The sequence below is a fragment of the Emydura macquarii genome, unplaced genomic scaffold (assembly GCF_026122565.2).
Source record: "Emydura macquarii macquarii isolate MOO-44397 ecotype Brisbane River unplaced genomic scaffold, CSIRO-AGI_Emac_v2 contig_2417, whole genome shotgun sequence".
NCBI classification, from domain to species: Eukaryota; Metazoa; Chordata; order Testudines; family Chelidae; genus Emydura; species Emydura macquarii.
Window position 1 is genome coordinate 1,140,576 of NW_027132554.1, and position 16,548 is coordinate 1,157,123.

General features: G+C 54.6%; 2 protein-coding genes across 2 annotated transcripts in view; one reads left to right on the forward strand and one right to left on the reverse strand.

Annotated features, from left to right (window-relative positions):
• Positions 1-4,664: 4,664 nt before the first annotated feature.
• On the reverse strand, positions 4,665-5,546 carry TMEM203 (transmembrane protein 203). The gene has a single exon (XM_067561480.1). It carries the CDS (start codon positions 5,402-5,404, stop codon positions 4,994-4,996), a length of 411 nt encoding a protein of 136 aa, XP_067417581.1. The 5' UTR covers positions 5,405-5,546; the 3' UTR covers positions 4,665-4,993.
• Positions 5,547-5,660: 114 nt separating this feature from the next.
• The window catches only part of NDOR1 (NADPH dependent diflavin oxidoreductase 1), a 30,700-nt gene continuing 19,812 nt past the window's right edge, over positions 5,661-16,548 (forward strand). Inside the window, exons 1-6 of the mRNA XM_067561454.1 lie at positions 5,661-5,794; positions 8,182-8,316; positions 9,357-9,434; positions 10,197-10,294; positions 12,688-12,786; positions 14,057-14,158. Coding sequence (XP_067417555.1) covers positions 8,182-8,316; positions 9,357-9,434; positions 10,197-10,294; positions 12,688-12,786; positions 14,057-14,158 — 512 coding nt within the window. The 5' untranslated portion in view covers positions 5,661-5,794. The remainder of the gene's footprint in view (positions 5,795-8,181; positions 8,317-9,356; positions 9,435-10,196; positions 10,295-12,687; positions 12,787-14,056; positions 14,159-16,548) is intronic.

Here is a 16,548-nt window from a genome sequence, read left to right on the forward strand (position 1 = left end):
GGCAGGCAGCCCCCGATTTGGGGGCAGGGCGATGCACGGGGCGGCTCCTTAGTCCCTTCCTTCGGGGGGCGCTGGGCTGCCCCACCGGCTGCAGAGAGGAGCAGCGAGGGAGGGGGTAAAATTCCGCCCCCTCGCCAGAGATCCGCTTTCGTGGGCCGGGCGTGCAGCCTGGGGGTGGCGGTGGGGAAGCTCTGGGCTGTTGAAACAGCCTCCAGCAACTTGGGGGGGGGGGGGGGTCTTTAGTGAGCGGCGGAACAGGAGCCGGGCCAGCGCCGCCCTACACGTGTGAGTCGGTTCAGCGGTGGCTGGGCGGGTGCCGGGCTGGATCCTGTTATAATGGCCAAAAAAATCCTCTGGTCAGTACAGCTGATTTCACTTGCCAAGGTATGCCGGCACTGGCGCCTTTTTTTGCCGGCATAAAATGCCTCGGCCCCAGGAGGGATTACCGCTATAGCTGCACTAGTGTAGATGGCTCTCTGGCAAACGTTTGTGAGCCCTAGTGACCCCAGAAGACTCATTCACCTCACCAGCTCCACTGAAGTACCCAGTAATTACAAACAAAGGCCCTGATCCTGCAAGTTCCGTAGCCAGGATGGTCCCTCGCACCCTGTAGTGTAACTAGCAGAGTCAGCCCCTGAAACCTGCCCTTTGCTTCATTCTGGCTCTTTCTGCTGCTGAAAAATCTGCAAGATTCTGTACCTCCTGGTCTGGCCCCACCTGCTTTCATTAGGGGTTAAAAGGGAGCCACCTTGGCTGATAAAGTCTATCATTTGAGGACGCATTTCACTGGTCTAAAAGAGGAGAAGAGCCCATGGGCAATAAGTATACAGAATGCTGCAGGGGGAAATAAAGTAACGGCTCCATCCAACTACCATTTAGAAAAATATTAAAGCCAACATTTTCCACCATAAGTGCCTAGGGTTAGGGACAGGATCTAGGATAGGGTTTCCAAAAGCACCCAACGGTGCTTGGAGCACATATCCCATTAGAAGTCAATGGGGCTTGTGCGCCAAACTCCCTTAAATGATCCTAGAAATCCCTTCCACTCCAACAAAAAAACCTTCAGGGATCTAAATAATTGGCCTGACTTGAAAGGTCCTGAGTCCAACTTTCCCCTCAATGGAAGGTATCATTGCCATGAATGGGAGCTGAGGACTGGCTGATAAGCACTTCCAAGTACCATCCTGTTCATGTAGGTACCTGCCTGGGACATCCCAATGGGAAAATGTTGGCCTCTGTTCGTTTTTTCTAAGGTTTAAACACAGAACAGGCAAGTAAGAAATTAGCTCTCTAGGATCAACACTTCCTCAGCTTTTCCCATGCAAACTGTACTGTACAACAAGCTTAAAATCCCAACCCCCTTCTGTTCAAAAGAAGGTGGAGGAAAACAAGTTCTCAGACACCTTCTCTCTTGGGTCTCTGATTGTCCAGGTTGGTGAGGAACAGGCTGCCCCAACACGTGTCCACTCTGTCAAAAAGTGGGGGAAAGAAAATCAGGCTCTAAGAGCCTCCCTCCTCAGCTTCCTGTCTGTACAGGTGCATGTGAACAGGCCATTAGAGGCCCGCTTCCTATCTCACTCCAAAGCAGGCCAGATCTCCCTGGTGTGTCTCCTGGAGCCAACCCTGTGGTTGCGCATGCATGTCTGCAGTGGTGGATGCTGCTTACCATGATGGCAGAGAGGGGCATCCAGTGGGAGCTGAACAGCAGTGGTGCGGATGAAGGCGAAGTCTGACTGTGCCCTGGGTCAGCAAAATGCTGCTGGAAATCGACGCAACACAAATGGAAAAAAAACATTTGCCTATGATCTCTGTGATTCTTTGCCTGGGAACCTGTTATTCACGCAGCAGAAGAACATACAGCACCAGCATTTGCTGTTCCAGTGGTAGTAAATGCCTTATTATCCTTGACACCAAATTTCTTTGGATAATCAGGAGTTCATGTAATCATTTGGCCATGCATTAAATCAGAGGGCTCAGATCACTGGAGTTATACTCATGTACAATCCATTCTGAAACTCTACCAATGCATGACAGAGTGCAGGGGGAGCTGATAGCACCCATCCGCATTAAGTTACATAAGTGATCTTTGCGCTGGTACCTGCCTTGACTTCAGCACCTGCAGTCCTTAGTGAGCCACTCCCAGGTGCAGCTTGCTGCTTAAACAAGAGCAGTTTCACTTCCTCATGCAGGCAGGGTGGAAAAACAACCCTTTGTTCACTGCAGGCGGTACTTGATCCTGCTAGCGAGTCTTCAGCACAGTGACCTTTGCACACCTGGCATGGACCAACTATGCTCTGCTGCATGGAAATGTCTGCAAGGCAGGAGGATTTATTGTTGGATTTGGATAACACCATGGTGTGCTGCTGTACAAATGCACAAGACCTGCCTCTGCCCCAAAGAGCTTACACTCTGCAGGAGACAAAAAGAGAGCGGGTGTGGAGGTAGCTGCGTGAATGGGGAAAAGGGCTATAATGATTTGCCACCTCCTGACATTACAAAGTTCAAATGACAGGGAGTGGATTTGGGGTTTGACTTATCTACAGATATTTTCACTTTCCCAAGTTAACCTGCTGCCTGGCTCTTAGTAGCTGGCTAGGTCCTTGTACGCATCATTGAAGTGGGGGCTAACAACAGTCTGGGGGGAAATACAGGCATTTTCAACTGTGTTTGCAGAATGAAAAGTTACTGTGACCACTATGCAGACTCACGCTCTCATGAGGTCATGTTCAGAATGGGTTGTTTAGTATTGGTAACAATCCATGGAACCCCTCAGGACACACTGGGCTTCTGCTTTATAAAGATCACCCAGCCATCAAGGTGTTAATCCTGTGCACATCCCATGGTATGGAAACCAGAGCACTACCACCAAGGGATCCCTCTGAATTCCAGCCAGCCAGGATCTATTAGCAAAGACTCCATGGCACCACTGGGCTGAGGACTCATAGAATCATAGAGTTGGAAGGGACCTCAGGAGGTATCTAGTCCAACCCCCTGCTCAGAGCAGGACTAACCTCAGCTAAATAATCCCAGCCAGGGTTTTGTCAAGCCGCATCTTAAAAACCTGTAAAGATGGAGATTCCACCACCTCTCTAGGTAACCCATTCCAGTGCTTCACCACCCTCCTAGTGAAAAACTTTTTCCTAATGTCCAACCTAGATCTCCCCCACTGCAATTTGAGACCATTGCTTAGTGTCATCTGCAAACGTGCTGAGGGTGCAATCTACCCCATCCTCCAGATCATTAATGAAGATGTTGAACAAAACCGGCCCCAGTTCCGACCCCTGGGGCACTCCGCTTGTGACCGGCTGCCAGCTAGACATGGAGCCATTGATCACTACTCGTTGAGCCATATGCTCTAGCCAGTTCTCTATCCATTTTATAGTCCATTCATCGAACCCATACTTCTTTAACTTGCTGATAAGAATACTATTGTGTGTTCTTAATTTTTATACAATACACAGTTCTTCACACACTCCTCAGCAGAGCAGCAGAAACAGCATTAGTGTCCCTTTTAGAGTTACTTGTTACTTCCTTAGCATAGTAGTTACGGTTTAGTTATTGTACCTCTAGTGGTTAGTAGCATTACTATTATCTCTAGTTTAGAGGGAGGAAAAAGAAGAGTTAAATTTCAATTTTGTTTTTCCATAGATTTACATGGTCCAATGGAGGGCTTTCCCTTTAGTTTAGGCCCATGAAACTTTCTCTCCCTGTCTAGTGGGAAAATCTCAGCTTGTTTTCCTTGGAGACTAAGGCAATATTCTAGTATGGTAGCACTCCTCCATGGCAGTTCACAGGCATGAAACAAAGATCATGAGATGTTGATGACCTGCATGTTACTGCCTTGGAAAGCACTACAGAAATATGCACAGCTGCAAAGTCTCCGGTATTAGAAGCACCTAGAACCATTAAAAAAAGCTGGAAGGGGAGGAACAGAAGAAATACTTTAACCCTGTATCCTTCACTCACACCCTTTGAAAGAGCACAGTGGGGAAGTGGGGGGGGGGAGGAGGAGGAGAAAGCAGGATCTTACATTATTTGAAAGGCACCGCAACAGCTGAGCAGAATATGACCCACCCTCCAAACAGAAATGGAGTGCACAAAACAAGTGACACTAAAAATAATGGTAAAGGGCTATTTCAAATTCACAGCAAAGAGGAAAAAACAGCATTACTTCACAGCCCACTACCCTAAGGCCTCGGCACTGCAGTAGCTATGAAATGGGGGAAATATTCTCATTGATGGCAATCATGAAACTCTCAAAGCAGAGTAAGGGATGAACCCATACTTCCAAGCCTCAGATTATTTGGCAATTCATGTCACAGGAGGCTCTTAAAATGTGACTTTTCTATACTGGGATTTTCTTGTGGTACCCACATTCAACACACTGATCTACACAGAAAACACCCCATCAAACTGCTTTCATACTTGTCTATAAGGGGTTTTTCCCATCGGAGGTTATGAATCTTGTGTACATGTTGGAACACAGTTTTTCACAATCTGATTGCATGGGACTGGTACACCAATAGCTTTTGGCTACATCATTTTAACATTTGCAAAGAAGTCTGCAGTAGATTTAACTAACCGTAGAGTTACCCACATTCCCCAGTGAATGGTTACAAGAACTGGCTTGCTAAAGAAGAGAGCTTATAAATGAGACTACTAAATATTGTCTGTACATTTTTATTACAAAACAACTGACACGAGCAGGTGACGTTAGCAATTAACGACATTTGAACGTTAACACCAAGGTGTGAAATGCACCTTAGATGAATGACACAACATAAATATATCTTTTGGAAAAACACAGGGCCAAGATTATGCAGTGATGTAGTGAAGTACAAGAGTTTTTTTCTCACACCTCAGACGTGCCTGGCCAAAGGGATGTTGCCAAACACTCAGAAGCAATGCTTGACTAAGTCTTTGGTCAGGGGGTAGTAGTTCAGCGCCGGCCGGCCCGCCCCTAATGCAGTAGTAGGTACACATCCCTAGTGCTTCAGTTTACTCTGCAGGCTCGGATCATGAGGAGCTGGAGCAGGATGAAGATGGGGGACATGATGAGCCCATACCAGAGCTCCCTGGTTTGCTCGACTAGCTTCTGACACAGAAGCATTTCGAAGACAAACTTCAGGCTCAGGATGGTGAGGATCCAGAAGAGGCGAAGCACAGCCAGGCGCTTCTCTCCGTCCTGGAAGAGCCGCACGGAGACGATGGTGGTGAAGTACGTGCTGAGGCCATCGGCCGCGAAGAAGGGGATGAAAACCTTCCACCAGGTCAGGTCCGCGCCGCTGTCGTCCACCTTCAGCACGAGGAGGACGGAGAAGACCAGCAGGGCCAGGACGTGCAGGAAGATTTCGAAGGTGGCGAAGCCCAGCCACTGGACCAGCTCCCGCAGCGAGAACAGCATCGCGCCGGGCCGGCCGCAGCCTGCAACGGCAACCGCGGCGTGCGCTCGGCTAGGCCCGGGTCATGCCGGCCCGCCCGGCGCAGGACAGGCCGGGGACCAGCCGCAGCCCCACGGCTCCCTGCCGACGGCCGTACACACCGGCGCCCGGCGCACGCTGATGGCGTCACCGGAAGCGGAAGGAACGCGGTCCCGGAAGGAGCCGGCTGCACAGGTGGGTCCGGCGCCCCGCGGACCGACGCGCCGAGCGTTCCGGACTTTGCGCGGGCAGCGCCGGGCGTCTCTGCGTCCCCCGCCGCGGGGAGCTGGTCTCGGGGGTAGCCCCGGAGCCCGGGCGCGGCGCGGACCCGGCACAGAACCCGGGGCTCCAGGGCGGCCTCCAGCAGCGCCGAGGTGGGTCAGGGAGCGGCACGGCACGGCACGGCAGCCGAGCCCCGCGGGGGGACCCGGGACCCAGGACAGAGCCCGCCGGGTGGGAGCCCTGCGGGGGCGGGGGGTGGATGGCGAGGATCCGATGCCCCTGGCCGTGCGTGGGGACCTGCCCCATTCCCGGCCCTGCGGTCAGTCCCGGCCCGGGCTGTGCGGGCTGGTCACGTCCCGGGCTCCGATGGTGTCTGACGTTCCAGGCGTTGTAACCCGGGCCCGGCGCGGCGGGGGTTGGGGGGGGGTCGCAGACCTGTTGTGGGGATGCGGGGTCGACACCGTCACTGCCGTGCTGCCTTCGGGGCCCAGAGCTGGGTCTGGTCTGGTCTGGTCTGCCCCGCCCCCCCCCCCCCCGGCCGGGCCCAGCACGGAAGGGATCCGATCTCACGGGAAGGATTTATTTCATGGCCGTGAGACTGGCCGGGCGCTGGGCTGGCTGAAGGACCGGCTGGCGAGGCAGGAGGAGAACCAGGGCTGACAGTCACAGAACAGCCAGGCTGGGTCAGACCAATGGTCCGTCTAGCCCAGGATCCTGTCTGCCCACCCTGGCCAGTGCCGGGTGCTTCAGAGGCAATGAACAGCACCGGTGATCATCCCGTGATCCGTCCCATCGCCCATTCCCAGCTTCCGGCAAACCCGTCTGCCAGTTCCACCTCCCGATTCTCTGCCCCAGCCCAAGCAGAGCAGCCTGGGGGGTTGTGCTAACCTGCACTAGCTGGCAACAGTCCCCTGGGGATCCCTCTCCTGCTGGGGAGAGTTGGAGCACTGCCGCTGCCCCTTCCGCTGAGCCCTTTGCACCCCAACGTGCCTCCTGCAGCTGTGGGAACATACTGGCTCTGTGCTCACTAAAGACCTCTCCCTCATGCCAAGGGAACTTCCATCAGGGCCGATGGGTGTTTCTGCTCTCAGCGCTGGCTGAGTGGTATGGGTCAGAGAGTCTGCCCCAAAATCCTGACTGTGGCCGCTTGACCCTTTTGGAATCGTGTGTCTGGCCCTGGGGCTGAAGGGGGACGTCCCTGCTGTGGGCCGTTGACAGTGCGGCCTGATGCTGTGGCAATGGGCAGGTACCAGACATGTCTTTTAGAGTGTTTGATCCTGCACTCCCTGGAGTCAGTGGGAGTTTTACTTGTTTGAAAGCAAGATACGCCCCGCAGTCCTTACTGGGACACCATCAACCTGAACCCCGGACTTCAGTCTGAACCGGGTTCGTGATGCGCTGTCGACACCCGTGCCACCTAGGATCCCCCACACTAAAAGAGATCAAGGAGGAAAAATCCTCCGGTCAGATATTCATACAGTTGGTGGCACTTTGGTCTCATCATTTTTGCTGTTCCCGTTATAGACAGTGAGTCACTTCTCCTGTGTGTGTGAGTCTTTCACACAGCACCGAGGGGTGAAAAGCATTTGAAAGCTAGGGAAGTGGGATTGCAAATCAACAGCAGTTGACAGCGAGCTCTTGGGCGAGAGAAGGACCCGACATTACATTGCAATCCTGGTCTACAATTGGTTCGAGTTTGATTTAACAACGTCCCTTTATTTTGGAACTAACGTCAAGTCCCTTTGCTTGCGGGGTCGCGGCACAATAGTGATCACGCTGCTTTGCCCTCCTCTGGCGTTTCTCTTTGGAGAATCTCAAAAGCTAATTAAGTCTCCACTCCCCTCTACCAGCGGGTGAGGAAGGGACGTATTGTTAGAGCCCTGCAAATCCGCGAACCATTTCTTGCGGATCGTGCATCAGATGGTCACAGAGGTTGGGACCTCTGTATGGCTTTTGTGGCCGGGCTGGAGCAGCTGTCAGCTAGGGCTGCAGTGAACAGCTGATCAGCTGTTGTGCTCCACAGCTCATTAACTGTTAGGCGGGTGGGGGAAGGGATGGAGGGGGCTGATCAGCTGTTTGGGGAGGCCAGGCTCAACAGCTGATGGAGGGCTGCTGGCTACAAAACAGCTGCTGTGCAGAGGTGGTTAAATCTAAAAGAGGGAGGCAGATTGTGGGTCGGGTAAACGTTTATTCCAGCGGATGCGAAGCCACGTGTTTGTATCTGTGCAGGGCTTTACCTATCGTCTTCTCCAGACTGCTGCACAAAGGGCAGCAGCAGATTTGGGAGTAGAGCCCAGAAGCCCCGATTGCTAGTGCCTGGTTCTAACCATCAGGCCGTCCTGAAGCCTGGCATTTGCTATCTGCCAAAGCCTCCTGGGTCGCTCCCTGGAACTGTCCCCAAAATGAATTCTGCGCAAGCTCCCTGTGAATCCCCAGAGTGAATGGCTCCCAGCAGGACGCTGCCCCTGAACCAGAGAGCTCTGCAGCCCCGTTTGTGCCTTCCTGGCTGTGGTTTCTTGATGCGTTTTGTCTCCGTCAGATGGCGGAACGGAAGCTCCTTGTTCTTTTCGGCAGCCAGACGGGGACAGCTCAAGATGCGGCTGAGAGAATTGGCAGGGAAGCCAAGCGGCGCCACTTCCACTGCAGGATAGAGGCCCTGGACCGTTACCAGGTGGTGAGTTGGGGACAAAATGAGTGTTGATGCTGAGGAGAGCCCTGTGCAACTCCTGCATTGATCCTCCCCTGTCGGGGTGCCCTGGATCGCAGCCCTCCTGTTGGCGCCTACACTTTGCCCAGGCTTGGCTTGTGCGCTGTCCCTGAGTGTCACCTTGCAGACACGCAGGCTGTCCACTGCTGCCGAAGCCTGAGAACTGGGGGATGAGTTAAACATGCCATTAGCTGGGGTAGTGCAAATTGGAGGGACCCTGGGTTTAGTTAGAGCCATTTGCTGTAAGACAGAGTATGAGCATGTCCTGCAGAAACTGGGGGCGTCTGGGGCCTGACGGCTTTGAGATAAAACAAAGCCACTTGCCCCTTTCCCACGAGACAAAAGGGTCTTGTTACAAACTGCTGCCAGTGCTGTGCTGGGGGGCCGAGAGGCTCTGGCAAAGTGCGCCGTACCCGTATGACCTCACGGCTGTGCTGTATAAACCCGGGCTTGGCTAAAGTTGCTAGATGAGATCCAGCTGACGGGAGGATCTGCGGGGGGCGGTGTGTGCGCTGTGGCAGCGTGAGGGGATGGGGGGGAGGATCTGCGGGAGGATGGTTGGGGGGATGTGTGCGGGACTGTGGCTATGCCAGGGGGACGGTGTGCAAGGCTGTGGCTGTACGGGAGGTCAGTGTGGGGGGTTGGGGCTGTACTGGGGGCAGCGTGCGGTGCTGCAGCTGTGCGGGGGGTTGGGGTTGTGCCGGGGGTGGCGTGCAGAGCTGTGGCTGCCCGGGGGGTGGTGTGCAGGGGTCTGTCTGTGCAGGAGGGGGCCGCTGTTTGGGGCTGTAGCTGTGTGAGGTGGTAGTGTGCGGGGCGAGGGGGCGGTGTGCGGGGCAAGGGCTGTGTGGGCGCGGTGTGTGTGGCACAGAGGGCAGTGGGTGGGGCTGTGGCTGTGCCGGGGGCGGTGTGTGGAGTAGGAGGGGCGGTGTGGGTTCTGCTGCCATTTGCCCATTGGTGGTGAAGATCACCGGCCGTAACTGTGGCGTCCCTGTTTGTTGTGCATGCAGGTGCAGCTGGTCCATGAGCAGCTGGTGGTTTTTGTGTGTGCAACCACAGGCCAAGGGGACCCACCTGACAATATGAAGGTAGGACGTGCCATTGTCCATGTCACTGTGTTTTGTTTTTGCCCTGGGGCTTGCCGCCTCCGACTCCTCTGATTGTGTTTCTGGGAGAGCTGTGTTGTTCCCTAAACACGTGGGCAGCAGCAGGTGGCTCCTGCCAGCAGCTGTTTGGAGAAGGTGGGGTGTGTAGGAAGTGGCGGGAGGGTTATGGGGACCAGGAGGGGAGCCAGAGATGGGATCATGGGGTTACAGATGCCCCCGTTCCTGTGCTCGGCGTTGCTTTGTCCTTTCCCCTGTGGAGGTGTCCCCTCATTAAGGGCAGACCCTTGGTGACCCGTGCGACAATAGCCTCCTCACAGCCTTTCTTTTGGGGGGCTTAGGGGCTGAGAAGCGCCCGCTGCTTCTGCTGTGGCATGAATGTGGAAGGGGGCGCAACCTCAGCCGCTTGCTGAGTGATGATGGCTTCGGTGTGTCCTGCGGCCATGGCAAGGGTCCCCCAAAGTTTGCTGCGTGCTCCCCGCTGCCTCACGGCACAGGAAGGCCGACAGCTGCTTGTTTCATGGCTTCAGTCTGCTGAATACACCGGAGAAATCATCGTATTCTGCATCTCCAGGGATTCAGCTGACCCGACTCGCCCAGCCAAGGGAGTGAGACAGACCCCGGTCGATCACTGCCCTGCCCTGGGGCTTGTCAGTGGCAGTAGGATCGGGCCCTCACCGGGCAGAGCAGCCTTTGGGACGGGCACACGTTGGAGCCCTGCGATTTCTTGACTGTGTTTGATTGTAGAATTTCTGGCGGTTTATCTTCCGAAGGAATCTGCCCCCCACCTCCCTTTGCCAGATGGACTATGCTGTGCTGGGCCTCGGAGACTCCTCCTATCCCAAGTGAGTGGCTTTTCCCCCAGCTCCTTTGCTGAATTACGCACAGCTCCTGGTGGCTCTGGAGCTGTGATCCAGGCTTGTGGCTTCCTGGAAGCTGTTGATCATTCCACTCCCAGCACTGTGTGCGTTTGGGTGAGGACAGCTGCTCTCCGATCCTCTTTGTGTCAATCGATCAGTGACACTTTTAAAATTGTCTTATTAGAAAACCCCAAAGTAACTAGAGGGTCGCACGCTTGGTTGGGGCGGTGGGCCAAGCGGTGTGCCCATGCCCTGCGTAGGCAGCAGCAGTAGTTACCTCCAGTTCCTTGTTAACCTGCCCAGCCATCCCCTTCCCACCAGACCTCAGAAGTTCACCCCCCTCAAGCCTCCTTTCCCCCCCACCAAGCGCTGTGTGGGAATACGGCCCTTTCTCTCTCTCTCTCTCTCTCTCTCTCTCTCTCTCTCTCTCTCTCTCTCTCACACACACACACACACACACACACACACACACACACACACACACACACACACACACACACACACACACACACACACACACACACACACACACACACACACACACATTCTCCTTCCACACTAGTTGTGAAGATTGTGCTGATGATCCACAAGAATATTAAGAGGCAACTTGATCCCGGTCTGTGAGTACCTAGCTAGGGAGAAGATAGGTTTCACTTGGCATATCCTTAACCTAGCGAAGTCATAAGATCCAGTGGCTGGAAGTTGAAGCCAGGAAAGATCAAACTGGGAATGAGTTGAATTAATCATTGCAATAGTTAACAAGGGATGTGGTAAATTCTCCCATTCCCTGGAGTCTTTACATTACTGGGTATCTCATTCTAAAGGGATGCTCAGCCAGAAGTTACTGGGCCGGTGTGACAGGTTTGCATGTCTCACCGCTGGACTGGCGCCTCCTGCTGATTGTCTGGGGATTAGCTCCAGACCAATGCCCACGGTCTGCGCCTCGTCTCTCTTTCTCCCAGTTCATCCGTAGCCCTTCTCACAGCTGTCAGGACCCTTCAGCCAAGCCACAATCCGTGTCCCCCCCTTCCGGGGGAGGTTTGGTTCCTCAGGAGTCCAGCCACTTTCCCTGGTGGCTATTGCAATATCTTGTCTACCACTTCCTCAGTGGCATCTGCAGCAACTTATTCTGCCACTGCTCCAGTGGCAGGTGGGTGGCCTGAGGGGAGGGGAGGGAGCCAGGCCCACTCACTGCTCCAGGTCCCGGCCCAGGGACCCTGTGGATCACAGCCTCCTGCTGCACCTCGAATTCCTCTCCCTGAGCCACTTCCCCCAGCCCTGGCACCTTCTTCACCTGTCCTCAGGACCTGCTACTAGCCACTCTCAGCAGCCAGCCAGGATCTCCTCTGGCTCCCCTGCCCCTGCCAGCAGTAGCTCTGTCTCAGGTGCTGCAGGCCTCTGAGCCTGCAAGAGGCACAGCCTGCCTTCCTTGAACTCCAGGCAGAGACTGACTGCTCTGCTTTCCCCTGCAGCTCCTTTTATATGGGCCTGCTGGGCCCTGATTGGCTGTTCCTCCCAGCTCTCTCCTATTGGCTGCTTCCCATGCAACCCTCCCTAGGCTGCTTTTAACACCTTCAGTGTCAGTGCAGGGCAGATGCCCCATCACAGCTGGCTGCAGGAATCTGGGTGAGGTTCTCCTGATCTATATAACACAAGCCAATGGGATGATCATAGTGGTTCCTTCTGGCCTTAATGTTTATGAACCTACGTCCCTTCTAGCCCCAGAAAATTATGCTGTTGCCCACATTCTTCCTCCCTAACTCCCCAAACAGACGCTTCCCTTCTGATTGCTCAGGCATCATGGCTTGGCCCAGCCCAGATACTGCAGTGATGGGACACCGTGGAAGAACCGAGAGAAGGAGAACTCCCTCAGAACTGCCTCCTCAGCTGCTTCCCTCTAAACCCCCCAGCAGCAAAGATGTGGCTTTACCCCCAAAGGATTTCTCCTGCGTGAACTGTTTGGAGGCACGGTGTGCAGGCAGGAGAGCTGTGGGGAAGGGCTGTTCATGGGAGGGAGCACTTGTTTTCTGGGCATTGAAAGGCCGATGGGAGGCTGGGAGAGCTCCCCTAGGAGTGGAGGGATTTTTCTGCATTGTTATTAAAAAACATCCTTGAAAAACAGCCAAACCCTCCTAGGAGAAAGCAGGACTCATGGCCATGTGCTGCACACCTGTCCTCATTAGTGGGGTCCGTCCCCCTCAGCTGGGAGAGCTCAGTCAGTCATATCAGCTCGGCAACAGAAAAGAAATGTATGCGTGGGGCAGACCAACCAAGGCCACAGGCCATCAGCTGTACGCCCAGGCTGCCTGGGATTTCATGCTCTCCATGGGAAAGCCTCTGCCTAACTGTGTCTGTGTCTCTCATTCGTCTTGGCCCAGGTTTAATTTCGTTGCGAAGAAGCTGCACAAACGGCTGCTGCAGCTCGGGGGCAGCCCCCTCCTGCCCGTGGCTTTGGGAGACGACCAGCATGACTTGGGGTAAGCACACTGCCCTGGGGAGGGGCTGCGGTGAGGATCCTGCCTGTGACTTTGGTCCGCTAGCCAGTGCTAGGGCAGTGAGTGCTGCATCCCCAGCTCTGCCTGCATGGGCAAGGCAGCCCTTTCTGGTTTCCCTAGCCTGGCTCACACCCCTGCAGCAGCTCTGCTACAGGCCCTGAAATCTGAGTAGCTGCACTCCCTGCTATGCCAGGCCCAGGTCCTCCCCACAGCTCTGCTTATTTACCATCTTCCTGGTGTGCAGCAGCTGTATTTCCCTGCTGTTCATCCCCTCCCCATCTCCACACGCACCTCAGGCCTTTCCAGGCCTGGCTGCCAGTTCCCCTCATTCTCTGCGAATGCTCTGCACGCTTGGCCTGCAGCCCACGCCCTCTGTTCTAGTCCTGGCTTCCCCCCACCGCACCCCACACTGCTGATGTTCCCCGTTCCTGACCTGCAGCTCCATCACTATTGCAGTCCCAGAGAGCCTGCCCGCTTAGCCCAGCCTGTCTTGTGGTGTTGTCACGAGTCCAGCAGGGACCGGTGGGCTGAAACCTGCTACAGCGATTTTCACTCATGACCAAAGCCACATTTGAACTTCAGCTTCTGTCTAAGCAAAACCTCACCCTCGGGTTGTAAATGGGTCGGCTGGCCTGTGCAGAGTGCACTGATTGGTCAAATGTGCCTGCAGAGCAGGGGCGGATGCCGAGACTTGCTGCTGGAATGTGCAGAGATGTCGCCAGGTAACCCAGTGTTTCTGGCCCAGAAAGAGCCCCCTGGTGTAACCCTATGGCTCATTGCATGTGTCACTGTGGCAGGGGTCTCGTGGGAGGCTGCTGCACTCGGATCTGAAGAGTCTCTCCTCTCTGATCTCAGGCTCTGGTTTGAGAGGCCTCCCTAGAGTGCTGTCACTGCTTCAGTTTGCCCAGGTGGCACCCCACAGGGACAGGCTGGGCAGCATCTCCCTGTCAGGCATCCGCGCTGACCCCCCTGCCTACTGCTGCTCCTCCAAGTGTGACTACACGGAGCGCCCAGTCCGGTGATCAGCTCTCCGTGCAGGGAGAAGTGGAACTGATGTCCATCAGCAGTGGGGCGTCCCAGATGCGTAGCTTCATTGCCCCCTCTGGTGACTGCGCGTGACACACTAGCGCAGCATTGCAGGAAGAAGCGCTTCTGAAGTTTGGGGGCCACAGAGAAGCAGCGTGGCCTGGTCCTAGCAGTCCCCCCGCCCAATGATATAAGCCCTGCTCTTATGTGTATTTACTTTCTGCAGGCCAGACGCAGTGGTTGATCCATGGCTACTGGACTTGTGGGGAAGGATCCTGCCCTTGTACCCTCTGCCTCCTGGCCTTGACATTATGGGCCCCGATGTCCTGTGAGTACAAAGGGTAGGCGCAGAGCGTCTACCCCGTTCTAACCCCTGCTGGCTGGGGGAAAGCTGGTTGATTGCACATGCTGCTTTCCCAGGCTGGTCCTTGTGGGCACAGAGCTCTGCCCTGTAATCTCGGTAGGAAGCTTCCTGCCTCCGGTTGCCAGAGGCCCAGACACACCCTGGACGGAGGAGCCTTGCTTCAACTCTTCTGGCACACAGTAGAAAAGGAAGGGGTCCAGCTGTGTCAGGGATGTGAAGACCAATCTCAGGGGAGGCTGTTAAGAAGCAGGGCAGACACCCCAAACTGTGAGTTCTGTACATAGATTTCACCAACCGAGTATCAAGTGTGAACTCTTCCGGCACAGTAACAGCTTTACCATGGTGTCACAGACAGTCCCTCTGGGCGCTTCGATCTGTCCTGCCACCCAGGCAAGCTTGCCTTTGTGATAAATGGTCCCTGACACCAAAAATCACACCAATATTCAGGTCATGCCTGGTCCCAAAGAATCAGTCTCTTACCCCAGGTCAGTCGCACCTTAGATCCTGCACCAAAGACAACGCTTGTAGCCAATCCTATAATAAACTACGGTGGAACCCCGTTTATCCAGTCTAATTGGGATTGGGCCCAGATTGGATAATCAATCATTCAGATAATCAGGAGAGTGAGTGGGGCTGGGACTGACAGCCTGAGCCCATTGCCTGGTTCGGTTAATACAGAGAGGTGGGTAATGTAGGCTTGGATAAATGGGGTTCTGCTGTAAGTAAAGGGTTATGAACTAAGAAAAAGAAATGAGAGCTATTTACAAGGTTAAAGCAGGTAAATGTAGACACACAAATGAGTTACAGTCTCAAGATCCAACAGGTAATAGAAGCTGCTGTAATATGCCAGCTCTGTATGTCCTCTAGGGCTCAGCCAGGCTAAGCAGCTGGGCATCTCTTGCTTATACTTAGAAATCTTTCCCTCTCCAAGTCCAAGCAGCATAAAGACCCAGTTTCTTCTTGTCAGGGATTTTTATTCCCTTGCCCCAGAGCTCAGGCTGATGAGATGAGTCCTCATGCATGTCTCTTCTTTCTGCATGGGGGGGAAGCAATCAGCTAAGTCTTTGTCCTCTGATATTTCTCAATGGCTCATGTGGTTTCAGTGGGCCTTGTTGTGGGCAGGACCTAACATCTGTAGGAAGCCAGCCTTTACATTCATCCATTTTCTTTCCTGTTTGGTGAGCTGCACCGGTACAGTTTACACTGCAAGCACTTAATATAACTGTATCCCACGGGGTACAGATGTTAAGTGAAATCAGCACATGCAGCATCCTACGAGCATTTCATAAAGTCTAAACACTGAACACATTTTTATAAATCTAACTCCTCTATTAACACCACCGCTGCCCAGGGGAGCCAGACGGGTTTCCAGCAACGCCTTCGTCACTGTTCAGCTGGGGTTTAGGGGCCTTGGCGTGAGCTGGCACCTGGTCTGCCAGCATCACAGAAGGTCGTTTATGGTGAGCCATTTAAAGGGACACCGTCCAGGCTGAGACAGTCCTAAATATGGCCCGTCCCCTGCCCCCAACCATCAGGCTTATCTTAACAAAACTCCCCTGTGAGCAGCTGCAGATTCTGTGGGCCCATTCCTGCTCTGGGGACCCTCTCATGAGGAAATGGGGCTCAGCCTGCTAGTCTCCCCTTCACAGAGGCCTGGCTGGGGATGTATGGGGGGAAAGGGGCTGGGCCAGCCAGGAGGAGATGTGTCATCTCCCCATAGAGCTCAGGCAGCCTGAGATTGTGTTACTGTTCTGTGGGGCCCTGACCTACCCCACAGGAGGGGCTATTGGCTGTTGTGCACTGATCTGCTTGCGATGGTGCATTTCTGCCACAGGCCGTGTTCCCAGCCGAGATACCTCTAGGAGGTGGGGAGAGTCTCTGGGGGGCTTTTTGGGCACCAGCCCATTCTCCGTTAGTAGGGGAAGGGAGGACTCCCTCTGCTGTCCCCTGTGGGAAAGGCTCCGGGGTAGAAGGCGAAGGAGGATTCTCCGCCGTGCTCTGGGGTCTCTTGCTGCAGGCATTTCCCTGCCCTCCAGTCCTTGTGTCAGCTGCCTGGGGGTTGTGTCAGGCAGTGCTGCTCTGGAGCGGTTGTGTGTGTGCTTCACTTCCGTGGCATGCCTGGAAGTCCTGCAGATTTACTAAGGCCTCTCTGGGACCACCTGACATCGGAGCTTGGCTCTGGCTGCCCCAGAATGCATTTGGCCTTGGTTTCTCCCCCTGGAGTATCTGGCTGGGGGGTTCAGTGGGGCAGATTGTGATCTCTCTCTGCATGTTAACGTCTAGGGTCCCGCGTCCCCCTCTGTCTGTGCTCACGTACTGCAGAGCTAGTGGCCGGGCCCTGTCAGCCGTTTGTG

Bases quoted from the DNA above. Each gene is read 5' to 3' on its own strand.
- TMEM203 (XM_067561480.1), bottom strand. From the start codon at position 5,404: ATGCTGTTCTCGCTGCGGGAGCTGGTCCAGTGGCTGGGCTTCGCCACC.